Raw genomic sequence first — 15316 nt, 5'->3', positions numbered from 1 at the left:
ATTCTACAATATTAGCCTATATTATAGATGGAACACCTGGAATACAGGAATACTGTTGAGGCCCTATATGAAACCAGTAAGACAAGATCTGCATTATGGCGTTAGCACAGCCTACATACAAACACAGGCCTATTGTACATGAGCATCAACTGTCCTGTTTCTGTTGAGCTTGGTGGCACATGCAGTAAGAAGAGGAGATGAGGGGGAAAGGCTGAAGTTTGGAGACAAGGAGAGAAGACACATGATAGTGCTCCCTTACCTCCTTTCATCTCTTTTCCATCTCAATAGTTGGCTTCTTCTTCTAGTTTTCCGAAAATAAATAATAAATACCTTTATATATTTTAATCCACCGATCTTGCACACCAGCTCGTTTATATAGGCTACTCTGCTAGCGTGTCGTGGAACACACCATCCACGTTGTTCATCATTTTCCATTGAATGCATAGTTCCTCGTTGATGATCCCTTACATAGATCCATCTCTCTATCTCTTTCTCACACACACGGCAGCAAATGCAAGTTTGTTGAAGTTTAATTTTTTGTACATTATGCACGTGATAATGAACATAGCGATACATTGAGATAACCTATAGTTTGACAATAACACTGAACACACACATCATTACCATGGCAACATGCTGAGAGGAATACACACACAGCACAAAAGCACAACACAGCAACACACTACAACACAGACACTTGCCCTAACCTCTGACTCCTAACACCTGTGTAGATCTGAGAGAATTGAATGTGTGCTTATACCTATCCAATTTCTTCCAGATCATTAGCGTCTAGCGGGCTAGGGAACGTGTCTATGGGGTAGTGCATAAGGGTCCAGGGGTTAAGGGAAGTGTGTAGAGGCTAGTGGAAGTGTGAAGGGGCTAGGAGGATTGTCTAGGTGTTAGGGGAGAAGCGTGTAGGGAGGAGTGTTGTGATATGAGGGAGGGGCAAGAGGAGAGGAAAGTAAAGGGTTCAAACATATATACATATTTTCATAGGAGAATAATCAATAGAAACACTTTTATAACAGAGGACTCCGTTTTGACAAGAATTATTAACACACCGTTATATGACCATGATACAGTCCCACAGAACAAGTGTTCATTCCCTTTGGTTTCTCTCTCTCACACACATGCGTACACACACAAACATACACACACACACACACACAACTACAACAAGCATTGGCACAGATATATTGGCTTCAATGTGATACATTGGACGCACACACACACACACACACACACACACACACACACACACACACACACGACCTTTACATACACTTTACATACACTATCTGTATAGCCCTACACTTTAAAACATGAACCTGTACAGGGTCCAATCAAGGGAAGATATTCAGTGGAGACGTTAGGAAGGTTAAGTGTGTCATACACTGTAAAAAAAAAAGTGTACTGATTCACCTTAAAAACATGAGTGTAAGAGTACCCCACTTTTTTTTCAACTCCTGGGTAACTCCTACTTGTAAAGTTGAAACAGCTAAGGTTTTTGACAGTGTGCGAGTCTGAGGGGAGATATGGTAAGACATGATGAACTACAGAGTCATGGAGTTCTTTACACTGAACACATCAAACACATAGACCTGTCTCCCTTCACCCCACTGACCTAACCCTATATCTCACCTCCATCTCTTTCATCTCTCCATCCTCTCTCCCTACCTAGATCTTTCTCTATCCCTCCCTTCTGTATCCCTCCCCCCCAACCCACCCCTCTTTTCTCTTTATTTGAGATCTCCAGCATCTCCCTGGATGGTCTTCTTGATACGGAGCAGCATGGTGGTGAGCCATTGGTCCAGACGAGAGATGGAGTCAAACTCTTTAACAGCTTCAGTAAACGCCTCACAGTTCTGCTCCTCATGGGCATCCAGCAACTTCTACAGAGAGACAGAGAGGGGGAGGGAGATGGGTGTGGGCTTGTGAAGAAGGAAGCTATGCTGTTAAACAAGCAACGTGAAGTCCGTTAACACACACACACACACAAAGGCGCTCATCATGTCTACCTTCAGCAGCTTGCACTCTCTGGAGTCTGCAAAAGCAGGAAACATCTCCTCATACTTCTCTATGGCCAGCTGTAAAAACACACACACACTTGTAATCACTAATAATTGACAGGTACTCTCTCGGTTCAGTTGGAATATCTGAATAATATATGTCTACTCTGTGTGTCTTGTTTTAAAACAGACAACTACTACCATTAATAATGATAATAATACCTTTGCGTTGAGTTCGTCCACAATGAAGTGACAGAGGGAGGCTTTAAAGAAGTACTCTTTGGCATTATACTTCAGCAGGGGGTTGTCCATAGTATTGGTGGCCACCTGACCACACACACACACACACACACACACACACACACACACACACACACACACACACACACACACACACACACACACACACACACACACACACACACACACACACACACACACACACACACACACACACACACACACACACACACACACACACCATTACATCACTCAGAGAGAGCTGATCACATTTCAGGGCTTTAAAATACATGCAAAGCAGACACAAACACACATACACACCTGCTCGTAGATCTCAATAGCTTTCGGATACTGCTCCAGCTGAGCGCTGTAGTGGCCCACCTTCAGCAGACACTTGTTAGCAGAACTGAGAGAGAGAGAGAGAGAGAGAGAGAGAGAGAGAGAGAGAGAGAGAGAGAGAGAGAGAGAGAGAGAGAGAGAGAGAGAGAGAGAGAGAGAGAGAGAGAGAGAGAAACATAAGGAACAGCATAGGTCCTAGTATAGAGCTCTGGGGAACCCCTTATGACGACTCCCACTGAACCCTAATCTCTGTGATAAATAGTACTAGAGTAGTATAATACAAAAGCATTTGAGTACAGTATAGTAGTAGTAGAGTGTAGCATAACTGAATAGTATAGTATTCATTTATACTACAGAACACTGGATACTCACCTGTTGGACTCCTCCCCTTTATAATAATCGGCTGCCTGCTCATAGTGGGCAATTGCCTGGGCAACAGGAGACACACACGTAAAGTATTGTTCATAAGGAGTTAGATGTGAGTGAGTGTGTGTGTGTGTGTGTTCTGTACCTTCTCTATGTCCACCAGCTCAGACTCGTACACCTCTGCGATGGTGATGTGATGTTTGGCTGCGATAGTAAACCTACCCTGTAATACACATGTGGACAACACTGATACATAATCATTAGAATATACACTGTATCAGCCTTCATATCAGGTGGAATCAGCCAATGATGGCTATTGCACACTATTGCACATAGAAATGGGTGAAGCAGGTTAATAAGATGACAGTGGTATGGTTAGCGGTCACAGGTTAGGAATTAGAGGTCAGGGCTCAAGGGTTGGACCAGGCTTACCATGTCAGTGTAAATATCGATGGCTGCATTTATACAGTTGATAGCCTCTTCAGGAGAGATGGGGAGAGGGAGGAGTGAAAGGGGAGAGAGAAAAAGAAAGGGGGGCAGAGAGATAGAGAGAGCAGGGAGTAAGAGAGGTTAGGTTTTCCTACCAGAGAGAGTGAAAGAGAAAGAACACAGACAGAAACATATAGTACCTACTAGTAGGGGCTTCTATTAGGGAGGCTTTGCCCTCTGGGACGGCAGCTAGTGGTTAGAGCGCTGGACTAGTTAACCGTAAGGTTGCAAGATCAAATCCCCGAGCTGACAAGGTAAAAATCTGTTGTTCTGCCCCTGAACAAGGCAGTTAACCCACTGTTCCTAGGCTGTCATTGAAAATAAGAATTTGTTCTTAACTGACTTGCCTAGTTAAATAAAGGTAAAATAAATAAATAGTCTAGTATGTATTGGAGTGTGTTCCTACCCTGAGGATCAGCCTTCTTGTAAGCATTTCCTGCGTCGACGAAGCTGGTGGCTGAGTCCAGTTTATTCTGCAGCTGCATGTGAAGCCGGGCCCCCTGGCAGAACGCATTACCAGCAGCTACACACACACACAAACACATAATGATCATATCTATGGAACATATGTAGTGTGTGTGTGTGTGTGTGTGTGTGAGACCCACCGGTCCAGTTCTTGACCATCTTGAACATGTTGGCTGCTCTGGCGTACATCTCACATGCATCTTCTACTTTGTGGTGACTTCCCCTGAAATACACACATATTTAACAACACAGGTATACGAGTTCAAGACCTGGACACCATCAGAAAATGTGTTTTTGTCTAGTGGGTCTCATTCAGGAGGATGCAAACTGAATGTTGTCTACTGAAGAAAATCTATACTGAACAAAACTATAAATGCAACACTCAACAATTTCAAAGATTTTACTGAGTTACACTTCATAGAAGAAAATCAGTCAATTGAAATAAATTCATTAGGTCCTAATCCATGGATAGGGCATAGGCCCACCCACTTGGGTGCCAGGTCCACCCACTGGGGAGCCAGGCCCAGCCAATCAGAATGAGTTTTTCCCCACAAAAGAGCTTTATTAGAGACAGAAATACTCCTCAGCACCCCCCTTCCCCTCCTCAGATGATCCTGCAGGTGAAGAAGCCGTATGTGGAGGTCCTGGACTGGTGTGGTTACACATTGTCTGCGGTTGTGAGGCCGGTTGGATGTACTGCCAAATTCTCTAAAATGACGTTGGAGGCGGCTTATGGTAGAGACATTAACATTACATTCTCTGGCAACAGCTCTTATGGGCATTCCTGCAGTCAGTATGCCAATTGCACACTCCCTTAAAACTTGGGACATAGGTGGCATTGTTTTGTGTGACAAAACTGCACATTTTAGAGTGGCTTTTTATTGTCCCCAGCACAAGGTGCACCGGTTTAATGATCATGCTGTTTAATCAGCTTCTTCACATGCCACACTGGTCAGGTGGATGGATTATCTTGGGAAATGAGAAATGAAATGCTCACTAACAGGGATGTAAACTAATTTGTACACAACATTTGAGAGAAATACGCTTTCTGTGGATATAGAACATTTCTGTGATCTTTTATGAAAAATGGGACTAAGACTTTACATGTTGCATTTATATTTTTGTTCAGTATAATTGAATATCTCATGAATAGAGCTGGCCTACTCTACATGTCAGAGAGCCATGTCCGTTCTGCAGAATATATCATGGCCCACTACCAATAAGCACCCTACTGTTGTCGGTAATGAGCAACAACCCGGGCCGGGTGGCGCAGCGGTTCGTTACAGATCCGGGTTCGATACCGGGCTGTGTCGCAGCAACCAGGAGTCCCATAAAGCCGACCGGGACGTCCCTGTCCCGCGCACGCACGCTGACATGGTCGCCAGGTGTACAGTGTTTCCTCCCACACATTGGTGCGGCTGGCTTCCGGGTTAAGCGAGCAGTGTGTGAAGAAGCAGTGCGGCTTGGCGGGTCGTGTTTCGGAGGACGCATGGCTCTCGACCTTCTCCTCTCCCGAGTCCGTAAGGGAGTTGCTGCGATAGGACAAGACCGTAAGTACCAATTGGGGGTAAAACAAAAGAAGCAACAACCCCGGTGGTCAAATGGTTTCTGTTGTCAGATGACCTGAGCACAGAACATATTTTCCCTGAGGCCTGACTGCGACAAACAGGACCGTCATCCTCCCCCTCACTACTGCAAAATTATACTTATTTACATTTACATTAATATAGGCCTAACCATCATACAGCTAACCAATACACTCGCGATGTGTTGTGTCTAATGTCAAGAAAAATAGACACATCCCCTTGCCGTGATGCAGCAGTAGTGAATCTGCGCTCGTGTACTGACTCGGTAGGATACATGAGAACCAGGGCATCTCATCTCACCCGAACATCCCTCCCAAGAACGAGCCGGAGGATTTGACCTTCTTGTCTGCTTCGGCCATCAGCTGCATGGCCTCCTTCTCTTTTCCGGAGGTATCCATCGCTGTTTGGGCTGTGTGTGTGTGTCGTCGACAAGGTAAAAACAAATATTCAGCTGGGAATGGATTCCGAGAGATGGTGCTGATGAGAGTCCTCCTCGGTCGTATGACTTTATCTATTGATTCCCTCTTGGTGCATTACCGCCACCTATCGATCTGGATAAAATTTCAACAAGTTTGACTCCAGCACGACTTATTTGTAAGAATCATACTGCATTTATATATTTTTTTCTACCATAACAAGTGCACTATATAGCGTTTCATACAAGACTGAAAACAAAACTCTGCAAAGTATGTTTTATGCATTTGAGACTTGAGTGGTTCTTCTGAAAAATCCTGCAGCGAAGCGATGCGGAAGTTGCGTCAAAATGGCTCCAAAGTTGAAAACATAAACACAGCCATCTTCAGAAACTGTCGTTTTAACTACTATTGTTTGCTAGCTATTACATTTTCAACATAGCTCATTATTAAAGCAGCGTAACCAAAGAATATCGATTAATCTTTAAAGGTTGTCTTCAGAGAAGTCACGTTCGCTTCCCCAACAAGAAACTCGGGTGAGCAGCAACGTTCGTCTTCCAATGACTAGCTAACGTTAGCTGTTCTTCTAGTAGCAGGTGAGGTAGCTAATTTTAGCTAAGTGGTAACGTTAACTTTTCAGCATAAATTGTGAGTTTGATTGCTGGAGAGGAAACGCACGGACCTGCCTTGTTGACAGTGTTGTTAAGAAGGTAGAGCAGCACTTTATTATGGACAGACTTGTTGTATCAATACTCCAAGCAGTTTAGTCATCTCAACGTGCTCAATTTCCACATTATTCATTAAGAGATGTAGTTGAGGTTTAGGGTTTAGTGAATAATTTGTCCCAAATACAATGCTTTTAGTTTTGGAAATATTTAGGACTAACTTATTCCTTGCTACCCATTCTGAAACCAACTGCAGCTCTTTGTTAAGTGTTGCAGTCATTTCAGTCGCTGTAGTAGCTGACTAGTGTATAGTGTTGAGCCATCCACATACAGACACACTGGCTTTACTCAAGGCCCGTGGCATGTCGTCAGTAAATATTTAAAAAAACTAGTGGCCTAAACAGCTACCCTGGGGAATTCCTTATTCTACCTGGATTATGTTGGAGGCTTCCATTAAATAACAGCCTCTGTGTTCTGTTAGACAAGTAACTCTTTATCCACATTATAGCAGGGGGTGTAAAGCCCTGGATAATGTGTGAAATGCTTGATAATGTATGTGATAAATATGTTTTCTGGGTGATTTAAATATTGACTGGCTCTCATCAATCTGCCCACTCAAGAAAAAACTTAACTGTAAGCAGTGCCTGCAATCTGGTTCAGGTTGTCAGTCAACCTACCATGGTAGTTAAACAGCACAGGAATGAAATCATCAAAATTGCTTTAAAGCAGTATCCAAATCCATAGGATGTAGTGATCACAATATAATAGCCATATCTAGGAAAACCAAAGTTCCGAAGGCTGGACCTAATATAGTGTAGAAGAGGTCATACAATACGTTTTGTAGTGATTCATATGTTGATGATGTAAAGAACATTGTGTGTGATAATGTAGCACTTGGTGGTCTACAGCAGCTTTCCACAGGAATGGGCTTTAGGTGAGGTAGATAAACCTGTAGCCATATTACTTCAACAGTATTTAACATTAGATTGTCTCTAAGCTTTACTGGAATGTGGTTCTTTATATAGACCACAACACTGCCTCCGTTGGCATTTCTGTCTTTTCAGTAAATGTAATAACCATGTATTGCTACCACTATCAAAGGTACAGTTGAAGTCAGAAGTTTACATACACCTTAGCCAAATACACATTTAAACTCAGTTTAACAATTCCTGACATTTAATCCTAGTAAAAATGTCCTGTCAGTTAGGATCACCACTTTATTTTAAGAATGTGAAATGTCAGAATAATAGTAGAGTGATTTATGAGCTTTTATTTCTTTCATCTCATTCCCAGTGGGTCAGAAGTTTACATACACCCAATTAGTATTTGGTAGCATTGCCTTTAAATTGTTTAACTTGTGTCAAGTGTTTCGGGTTGCTTTCCACAATAAGTTGGGTGAATTTTGGCCCATTCCTCCTGACAGTTGGTGTAACTGAGTCAGGTTTGTAGGCCTCCTTGCTCACACACGCTTTTTCAGTTCTGCCCACAAGTTTTCTATAGGATTGAGGTCAGGGCTTTGTGATGGCCACTCTAATACCTTGACTTTGTTGTCCTTAAGCCATTTTGCCACAACTTTGGAAGTATGCTTGGGGTCATTGGTCGCAAATGGGTCTTCCAAATGGACAATCTTTAACTTCCTGACTGATGTCTTGAGATGTTGCTTCAATATATCCACATACTTTTCCTCCCTCGTGATGCCATCTATTTTGTGAAGTGCACCAGTCCCTCCTGCAGCAAAGCACCCCCACAACATGATGCTGCCACCCCCGTACTTCACGGTTGGGATGGTGTTCTTCGGCTTGCAAGCCTCCCCCTTTTTCCTCCAAACATAACGATGGTCATTATGGCCAAACATTAATATTTTTGTTTCATCAGACCAGAGGATATTTCTCAAAAAGTACGATCTTTGTCCCCATGTGCAGTTGCAAACCGTAGTCAGGCTTTTTTAATACGGTTTTGGAGCAGTGGTTTCTTCCTTGCTGAGCAGCCTTTCAGGTTATGACGATATAAGACTGGTTTAACTGTGGATATAGATATATTTGTACCTGTTTCCTCCAGCATCTTCACAAGGTCCTTTGCTGTTGTTCTGGGCTTGATTTGCACTTTTCGCACCAAAGTACATTAATCTCTAGGAGACAGAACGTGTCTCCTTCCTGAGCGGTATGACAGCTGCGTGGTCCCATGGTGTTAATACTTGCGTACTATTGTTTGTACAGATGAACGTGGTACCTTCAGGCATTTGGAAAATGCTCCCAAGGATGAACCAGACTTGTGGAGGTCAACTTTTTTTTTTTTCTTCTTCTGAGGTCTTGGCTGATTTCTTTTCATTTTCTCATGATGTCAAGCAAAGAGGCATTGAGTTTGAAGATAGGCCTTGAAATACATCCACAGGTACACCCCCAATTGACTCATGTCAATTAGCCTATCAGAAGCTTCTAAAGCCATGACATCATTTTCTGGAATTTTCCAAGCTGTTTAAAGGCACAGTCAACTTAGTGTATGTAAACTTCTGACCCACTGGAATTGTGATACAGTGAAATAACTGTAAACAATTGTTGGAAAAATTACTTGTCATGCACAAAGTAGATGTCCTAACCGACTTGCCAAAACTATAGTTTGTTAACAAGAAATTTGTGGAGTGGTTGAAAAACGAGTTTTAATGGCTCCAACCTAACTGTATGTAAACTTCTGACTTCAACTGTATTATCTAAGTGAGTTTCAGAGATAGTCAGAATATGAATGTCATCTGTTACAAGCAAGTTATTGACTTCATGGACCTTGTTTCTCAGGCTGCTTATGTTAATATGGGCTGTTTTTAGCACTTTTCTGGGTTGCTTGATTGTTTTGAATGTTTTACTGGGAAGCTTATCAGAAGTAAACTTGATAGTGCAGGGTGAGCTGTACAAAGTCGTCTTCCTGCTAGGGCAAACCGCCTTAGTGCTAACAGTGTAACTGGTTCATAGGCTCATGATTACGGCATACAATAGCTGTAGGATCAAACAGGTATTCGGGGACATAAGTTACTTACTTTTTGTCTGCTAGCACCCCTAGGATAATGTACTTTTGATGCAGCATTATGACGACTCATTGTCACAATGGTAGGGATTAACTGAGCTGGTCTTGGTCCATTGATATGTCATCGTTTCAACTCAGACTTGAAATGCGAGTCCAGGAGCCAAGATGATTTGGATGGACTCCGTCATTCCTGTAGAGCAGTGGTCAACCGGTGAATCGCCAAACATATCTGTAAAAAACCCAACGATAAAGCCTTGTGTTCCTATTTTATTTTATTGGTGTCTGTTGATGGTAGGTGCAGCCAATTCAGCTGGCCTGCGCGCCAGGTAGACAAACTGTTGCAATTTCATGTGTCTGAAGGTACAAACTCTGCCTTCCTGGTGGGCCTGGAGAGGAAATCAAGTGCACTATGCTACCGCTGGCCAATCAGATTGCTCAGATGACCGAGTCTGCAGTAACGTTGCAGGCATAAAAGAAAGCTGCGGCAAAATTGATACTGAGATTTCAAAACCCATGACTAGAGAGAGGCTGTCAACGAATACAGCAAAGAGCTGCTGTTTTTATGAGTGAGTTCTTACTCAGCACTGTCAACACTTATAACCCATAAAATGCGCGTTCTTCCCATTTCCACTCAACGCTACAACAAGCAGTGCAGCAGTAATGAGTAAGAAAGTGTATTGATAGGCTTGGGTCTTTTTTTATATTGAGGAATATTTCACTTTCTCTGGTCATAGGAGTAACAAAATTAATTTGTGCATGAGGCAGAAATAATGCCGTGCGACTCGAGTTTCACAATCAGCTGGAAGACTGTGCCCCTTTTTGGTCAGTGGAGGAAAGGGAGAGCAGAGGGATGTTGAGAGACGGACCCTCAGTCTGCTGCTCTCTCCCTCTGCTGAGACTGACCATCAGATGCAGGCACCATCAGTCCAGTAAAATAAAAAGCAAATGATTTAAATGTATGTTCACTTAGCTGTGCCTCACAAGTAATACAACAACTGATCTATTGTGTTGATCATGATAGTGTGATCATATTTCTCCTCCTCGCTGGTCTGCAGGTACATGACTTAATGACGTGGCTGTCAAATGTCATGTACATTGCACTAGAACAACAAATAGCTGTATCAGACATTTTCAGGAAAATCAGCATGCCAATAAAATGTATCATTGCATTGGTTCGATATTGACATCTAGCTATATAATTAAGATAGCTTCTCTGCAAGCAAGAAGTACTCTTACAAGTACACATTTTTACAAAACTTTTTGGCACAGGTTCGACACAAGCAAATGTAGTTTTGATTCACCAGTTGCAAAATATTATTTGGATTTTCTCACGTTACATGTTTGCAAGTGTTGTATTTATTCACACATCACCTGCTTGCTAGTGTTGTTGCATTTGTCAAAAGTTACATGTTTGCAAATATTTTTTGCAAGTACAAAACTGATTAGACAGGCGCAACTCATTTTACACGCTTGTACACTTATGACATTAATTTACCTGTATACTCGAGGCTGTGTGTGGTAAAATAAATCAGCTACAAATATTACGAACATTTTAGTAAAATAAAGTAGCTCCTAATGGACTCTTTACAGCTGCGCAGAGGCGATGTTTGTTCAGCTGTGGCGCAAATGTATTTTGGTCAAGGATCTCGCTGAGTGAGCAGGAGTGAAATAGTTAACATTTGCACAGAAAAGGAGGCAGGGTACAAGATGAAATTCTGAACCATCAAGCTAGTTGGTTACACGTCCTGCATACTCGGATTTATAATTACCCAAACTATCACAGCGAGCTTAGTGTTATTTTAAAGTGACATCCACCAACACGACGTAAAACTCTCGGAATACGGCTGAAAACATGGATTTATCGGCTGGAGTTGCTGGCTGGATAAGAAGTAAACGGGGAAAAATATGAACTGGCGAGGTGTTAAACAGCAGGATATGTGTAAAGAGGAGTAGATGAGGTTAGTTTAAGTCGCGTCTTGTTCGCGGTTTTGAATGTTTTTCTTGTCGGTTTGTAAAAATAACTTTGTGCGCGCGCGAGGGCACCTAGTTAATGTAATGCGATGAGAAGTGTGTGTTGGTCAACTGCGTCATGGCGGCAGCAGACAGGTGTGTGTGTGAGGGCAGAGCTGAAGAGGCTGCAAAGACTAAAATGCACACCCCACAGGACACGAATATCCCAATCCTGTCGACCCCAGAGGTTACCGGCCAGCGTCAACCGATACTATCGCTGGAGAGGATGCAGGGTAACGAAAACGGCTTTAGATTATATCCGAAGGACTCTCGGCTGAGGTTGTGCCCGGTGAGGTCTGGAGAGGTATTTGTAATGGAAGACCGGCCAACAGCACACCTGGAGAGGACCTGAGGGAAACCACCCGATCCTGGCCGGGGGCTGTTCAAGTTTAAATAATTGGTAGGTCTTGTGGGTATGTGGTAAGACAAGTGGTAGTCTTTGGCAGATTCATTGTTGTCTGTGAAAGAAGTTGCCCTGATGAAAGCAAAATTATGCCATATTAGATTCTACTTTTAGGGCTGGTTTCCCATGCTGTCACTTTACTGTCATGGCCTGAATTAAGACAGACAGAACCACACATTCTCTAGTCAGATCAACAATGCACAGTCTTGCACTGACTGTTGCTAAACATGTTCTCTAAATTTTGTGTGTGTGTGTTCCAGTATGAAAATCCGTGGACCATCCCCAACCTGCTGTGTGTATGTTGAATCGCGCTGGCTCCGGTCCTGGGAGTCCTGATCACTGAGCAACATTTTCACCTCTCTCTGGGACTGTTCACTTTGGCTGGATTTACTGATGAGGTATGCACGCCTGCCTGCACACACTTTGCAAATACTTTGATTTTAAATTAAAACAATAACCATACACCACCACCACTATACACACACTGCACCCTCTGGTAACCCTGTGTGTTGTCTCTGTAGCTGGGTGGTTATATAGCCAGCAACTGGGCCAGTAGGAAATCTGCGTTAGGCAGCGCTCTCGAACCATTAGCTGATAAGATCCTCATCAGCGTTTTCTACATCAGTCTCCCCTACGCTCAGCTCATCCCAGGTCCGTTTGTGTGTGTGTGTGTGTTGAAATGTAAGTCCTTCCTTGCTGCAATATTCAACTAAATCAGTGCTAATAATCCCAATCAATGTCCACACAATCGCCATAGAGGGAGAGAACCAATTAATTAGTTGTTCATTTTGTGCTCTTCTGACCGTGTGTGTGTGTGTCTGTGTTCTCACCTCCCCTGACAGGGTTGGTGATTGTCAGAGACGTCGATCTGATTGCTGCTGTTTCCTACGTCAGATACAAGATTGTCCCCCTCCTGTACAGTGAGGGGGAAAAAAGTATTTGATCCCCTGCTGATTTTGTACGTTTGCCCACTGACAAAGAAATTATCAGTCTATAATTTTAATGGTAGGAGAGAAAGGGAGTGCTCCTAATCTCAGTTTGTTACCTGTATAAAAGACACCTGTCCACAGAAGCAATCAATCAATCAGATTCTAAACTCTCCACCATGGCCAAGACCAAAGAGCTCTCCAAGGATGTCAGGGACAAGATTGTAGACCAACACAAGGCTGGAATGGGCTACAAGACCATCGCCAAGCAGCTTGGTGAGAAGGTGACAACATTTGGTGCGATTATTCGCAAATGGAAGAAACACAAAAGAACTGTCAATATCCCTCGGCCTGGGGCTCCATGCAAGATCTCATCTCGTGGAGTTGCGATGATCATAAGAACGGTGAGGAATCAGCCCAGAACTAGTCAGGAGGACTGTGTCAATGATCTAAAGGCAGCTGGGACCATAGTCACCAAGAAAACAATTGGTAACACACTACGCCGTGAAGGACTGAAATCCTGCAGCGCCCGCAAGGTCCCCCTGGTCAAGAATACATATACATGCCCGTCTGAAGTTTGCCAATGAACATCTGAATGATTCAGAGGACAACTGGGTGACAGTGTTGTGGTCAGATGAGACCAAAATGGAGCTCATTGGCATCAACTCAACTCGCCGTGTTTGGAGGAGGAGGACTGCTGCCTATGACCCCAAGAACACCATCCCCAACGTCAAACATGGAGGTTGAAACATTATTCTTTGGGGGTGTTTTTCTGCTAAGGGGACAGGACAACTTCACCGCATCAACGGGACAATGGGCGGGGCCATGTACCGTCAAATCTTGCGTGAGAACCTCCCATCAGCCAGGGCATTGAAAATGGGTCGTGGATGGGTATTCCAGCATGACAATGACCCAAAACACACGGCTAAGGCAAGAAAGGAGTGGCTCAAGAAGAAGCACATTTAAGGTCCTGGAGTGGCCTAGCCAGTCTCCAGACCTTAATCCCATAGAAAATCTGTGGAGGGAGCTGAAGGTACAAGTTGCCAAACATCAGCCTCAAAACCTTAATGACTTGGAGAAGATCTGCAAAGAGGAGTGGGACAAAATCCCTCCTGAGATGTGTGCCAACTACAAGAAACGTCTGACCTCTGTGATTGCCAACAAGGGTTGTTTTCTGGATTTTTTTTTGTTGTTATTCTGTCCCTCACTGTTCATATAAACCTACCATTAAAATTATAGACTGATCATTTCTTTGTCAGTGGGCAAACGTACAAAATCAGCAGGGGATCAAATACTTTTTTCCCTCACTGTAAGTCATACACACATAGCGGGCTGGTTCAGGCCTGTCACGGACACTAGTCCATCGGTCAGAATACATGAAGGAGATGGATGGGAGTGTGTCCAGTACTGTTGTGTTTAGATCTGTGGCGTTGCTCTGTTTATACTACGTCTGTCTGTCTGTCTGTGTATGTTTTTAAACCCCTGCTACAGCGCAGCTCAAACCCACCACCCTCAGTAAGGTCTTAAAGTCTCTGTACCTCACACACACCAGTGTTTCCCTATATGCAGTTAAATCGTGGCCGCCACTGAAAATGTAGGAAGGAAAAATAAGGGGAAATACACACATGCGTCATACACAAGTAAAACAACAGTCCTCATTCATTTGTCTAGTTGGTTAGTCATGTGTTGTGTGTGTGTACGTGCATGCAGGTGAACACAGCGATCCAGCTCTTCCTGGTAGCAGCATCGTTGGCCTCATCCGTCTTTCACTTCAGACAGTCCGCTCCTGCAGACCCTACGGTAATACACAAACACACACCATAGCCAGTCTGTTTCTGCAGACTACTCACTGGAAATCTTAATGGTACATTGTTTCTGTTGTGTGTGTGTGTGTGTGTGTGTGTGTGCAGGTATATCACACAGGTAATGACGACTGTCAGGCTACAGCTACTGTCACTACGGCATGAAGACTCATGCGGTGCTCAACGGTACTAAGTAACCATGGCAACTCAACAGCGCCAAATGAACTCCGCAACACCAAGTAACTGTTGCAACTTAACATGCTTGCTGCACCCACCGGTCTGCCAGAGGACTCAAGTTGAACACACCCATACTTGTGTAAACTCCAAAATGAACTCTTGTGAACGTGTGTATTTATTAACCCTGTATTGCCATGGGAATCATCCTGGCAGATTGACAGTTTTTTTTAATCAGATGAATGTGATTAAATCATGAACCTGCTCTGATAGCCTCTCGCCGTGTGTGTAAATCAACTCCTTGTTTAGATTGCTAGTATGGTCTGTAAAGAGGATCAGGATTCTGCAAGAGTGTATGTGGCGGGAAATGTAAGCCTGTGTGTAATGCGGAAACAAAGCTTTCCAACATTACAA

At 43.5% G+C, this 15316-nt stretch overlaps 1 protein-coding gene and 1 long non-coding RNA gene across 4 annotated transcripts; one reads left to right on the top strand and one right to left on the bottom strand.

The window, feature by feature from the left end:
* Positions 1-1612: 1612 nt before the first annotated feature.
* On the bottom strand, positions 1613-5999 carry LOC106610947 (beta-soluble NSF attachment protein). The gene is made up of 10 exons (XM_014210652.3): positions 5795-5999; positions 4049-4131; positions 3850-3966; positions 3387-3433; positions 3100-3177; positions 2961-3016; positions 2571-2655; positions 2232-2336; positions 2019-2087; positions 1613-1892 (listed from the first exon to the last, which is right to left on the bottom strand). The coding sequence occupies exons 1-10, from the start codon at positions 5890-5892 to the stop codon at positions 1740-1742; spliced, it is 891 nt and encodes a 296-aa protein (XP_014066127.1). The 5' UTR covers positions 5893-5999; the 3' UTR covers positions 1613-1739.
* LOC106610948 (uncharacterized) lies at positions 5339-15174 on the top strand. 3 transcript variants are annotated; one of them, XR_014378729.1, is made up of 4 exons: positions 5339-5458; positions 12261-12398; positions 14637-14726; positions 14837-15174. It is a non-coding gene; the product is annotated as an uncharacterized LOC106610948 (long non-coding RNA). The 3 variants fall into 3 exon arrangements; XR_014378730.1 differs by lacking the exon at positions 5339-5458 and adding an exon at positions 6271-6443; XR_001330028.3 differs by lacking the exon at positions 5339-5458 and adding an exon at positions 11737-11997.
* Positions 15175-15316: the final 142 nt, after the last annotated feature.

Source organism: Salmo salar, chromosome 09 (genome assembly GCF_965601325.2).
Source record: "Salmo salar chromosome 09, fSalSal1, whole genome shotgun sequence".
Lineage (NCBI taxonomy): Eukaryota > Metazoa > Chordata > Actinopteri > Salmoniformes > Salmonidae > Salmo > Salmo salar.
The sequence above is the reverse complement of the archived record's forward strand: the minus strand, read 5'-3'. Positions and strand labels throughout refer to the sequence as shown.

Bases quoted from the DNA above. Each gene is read 5' to 3' on its own strand.
- LOC106610947 (XM_014210652.3), bottom strand. From the start codon at position 5,892: ATGGATACCTCCGGAAAAGAGAAGGAGGCCATGCAGCTGATGGCCGAA. The intron at 3,017-3,099 runs GTACAGAACACA...CCTGTTGCCCAG, and splicing joins AGCTGGTGGACATAGAGAAG to GCAATTGCCCACTATGAGCA. The intron at 2,337-2,570 runs GTGTGTATGTGT...GTGTGTGGTCAG, and splicing joins CTATTGAGATCTACGAGCAG to GTGGCCACCAATACTATGGA.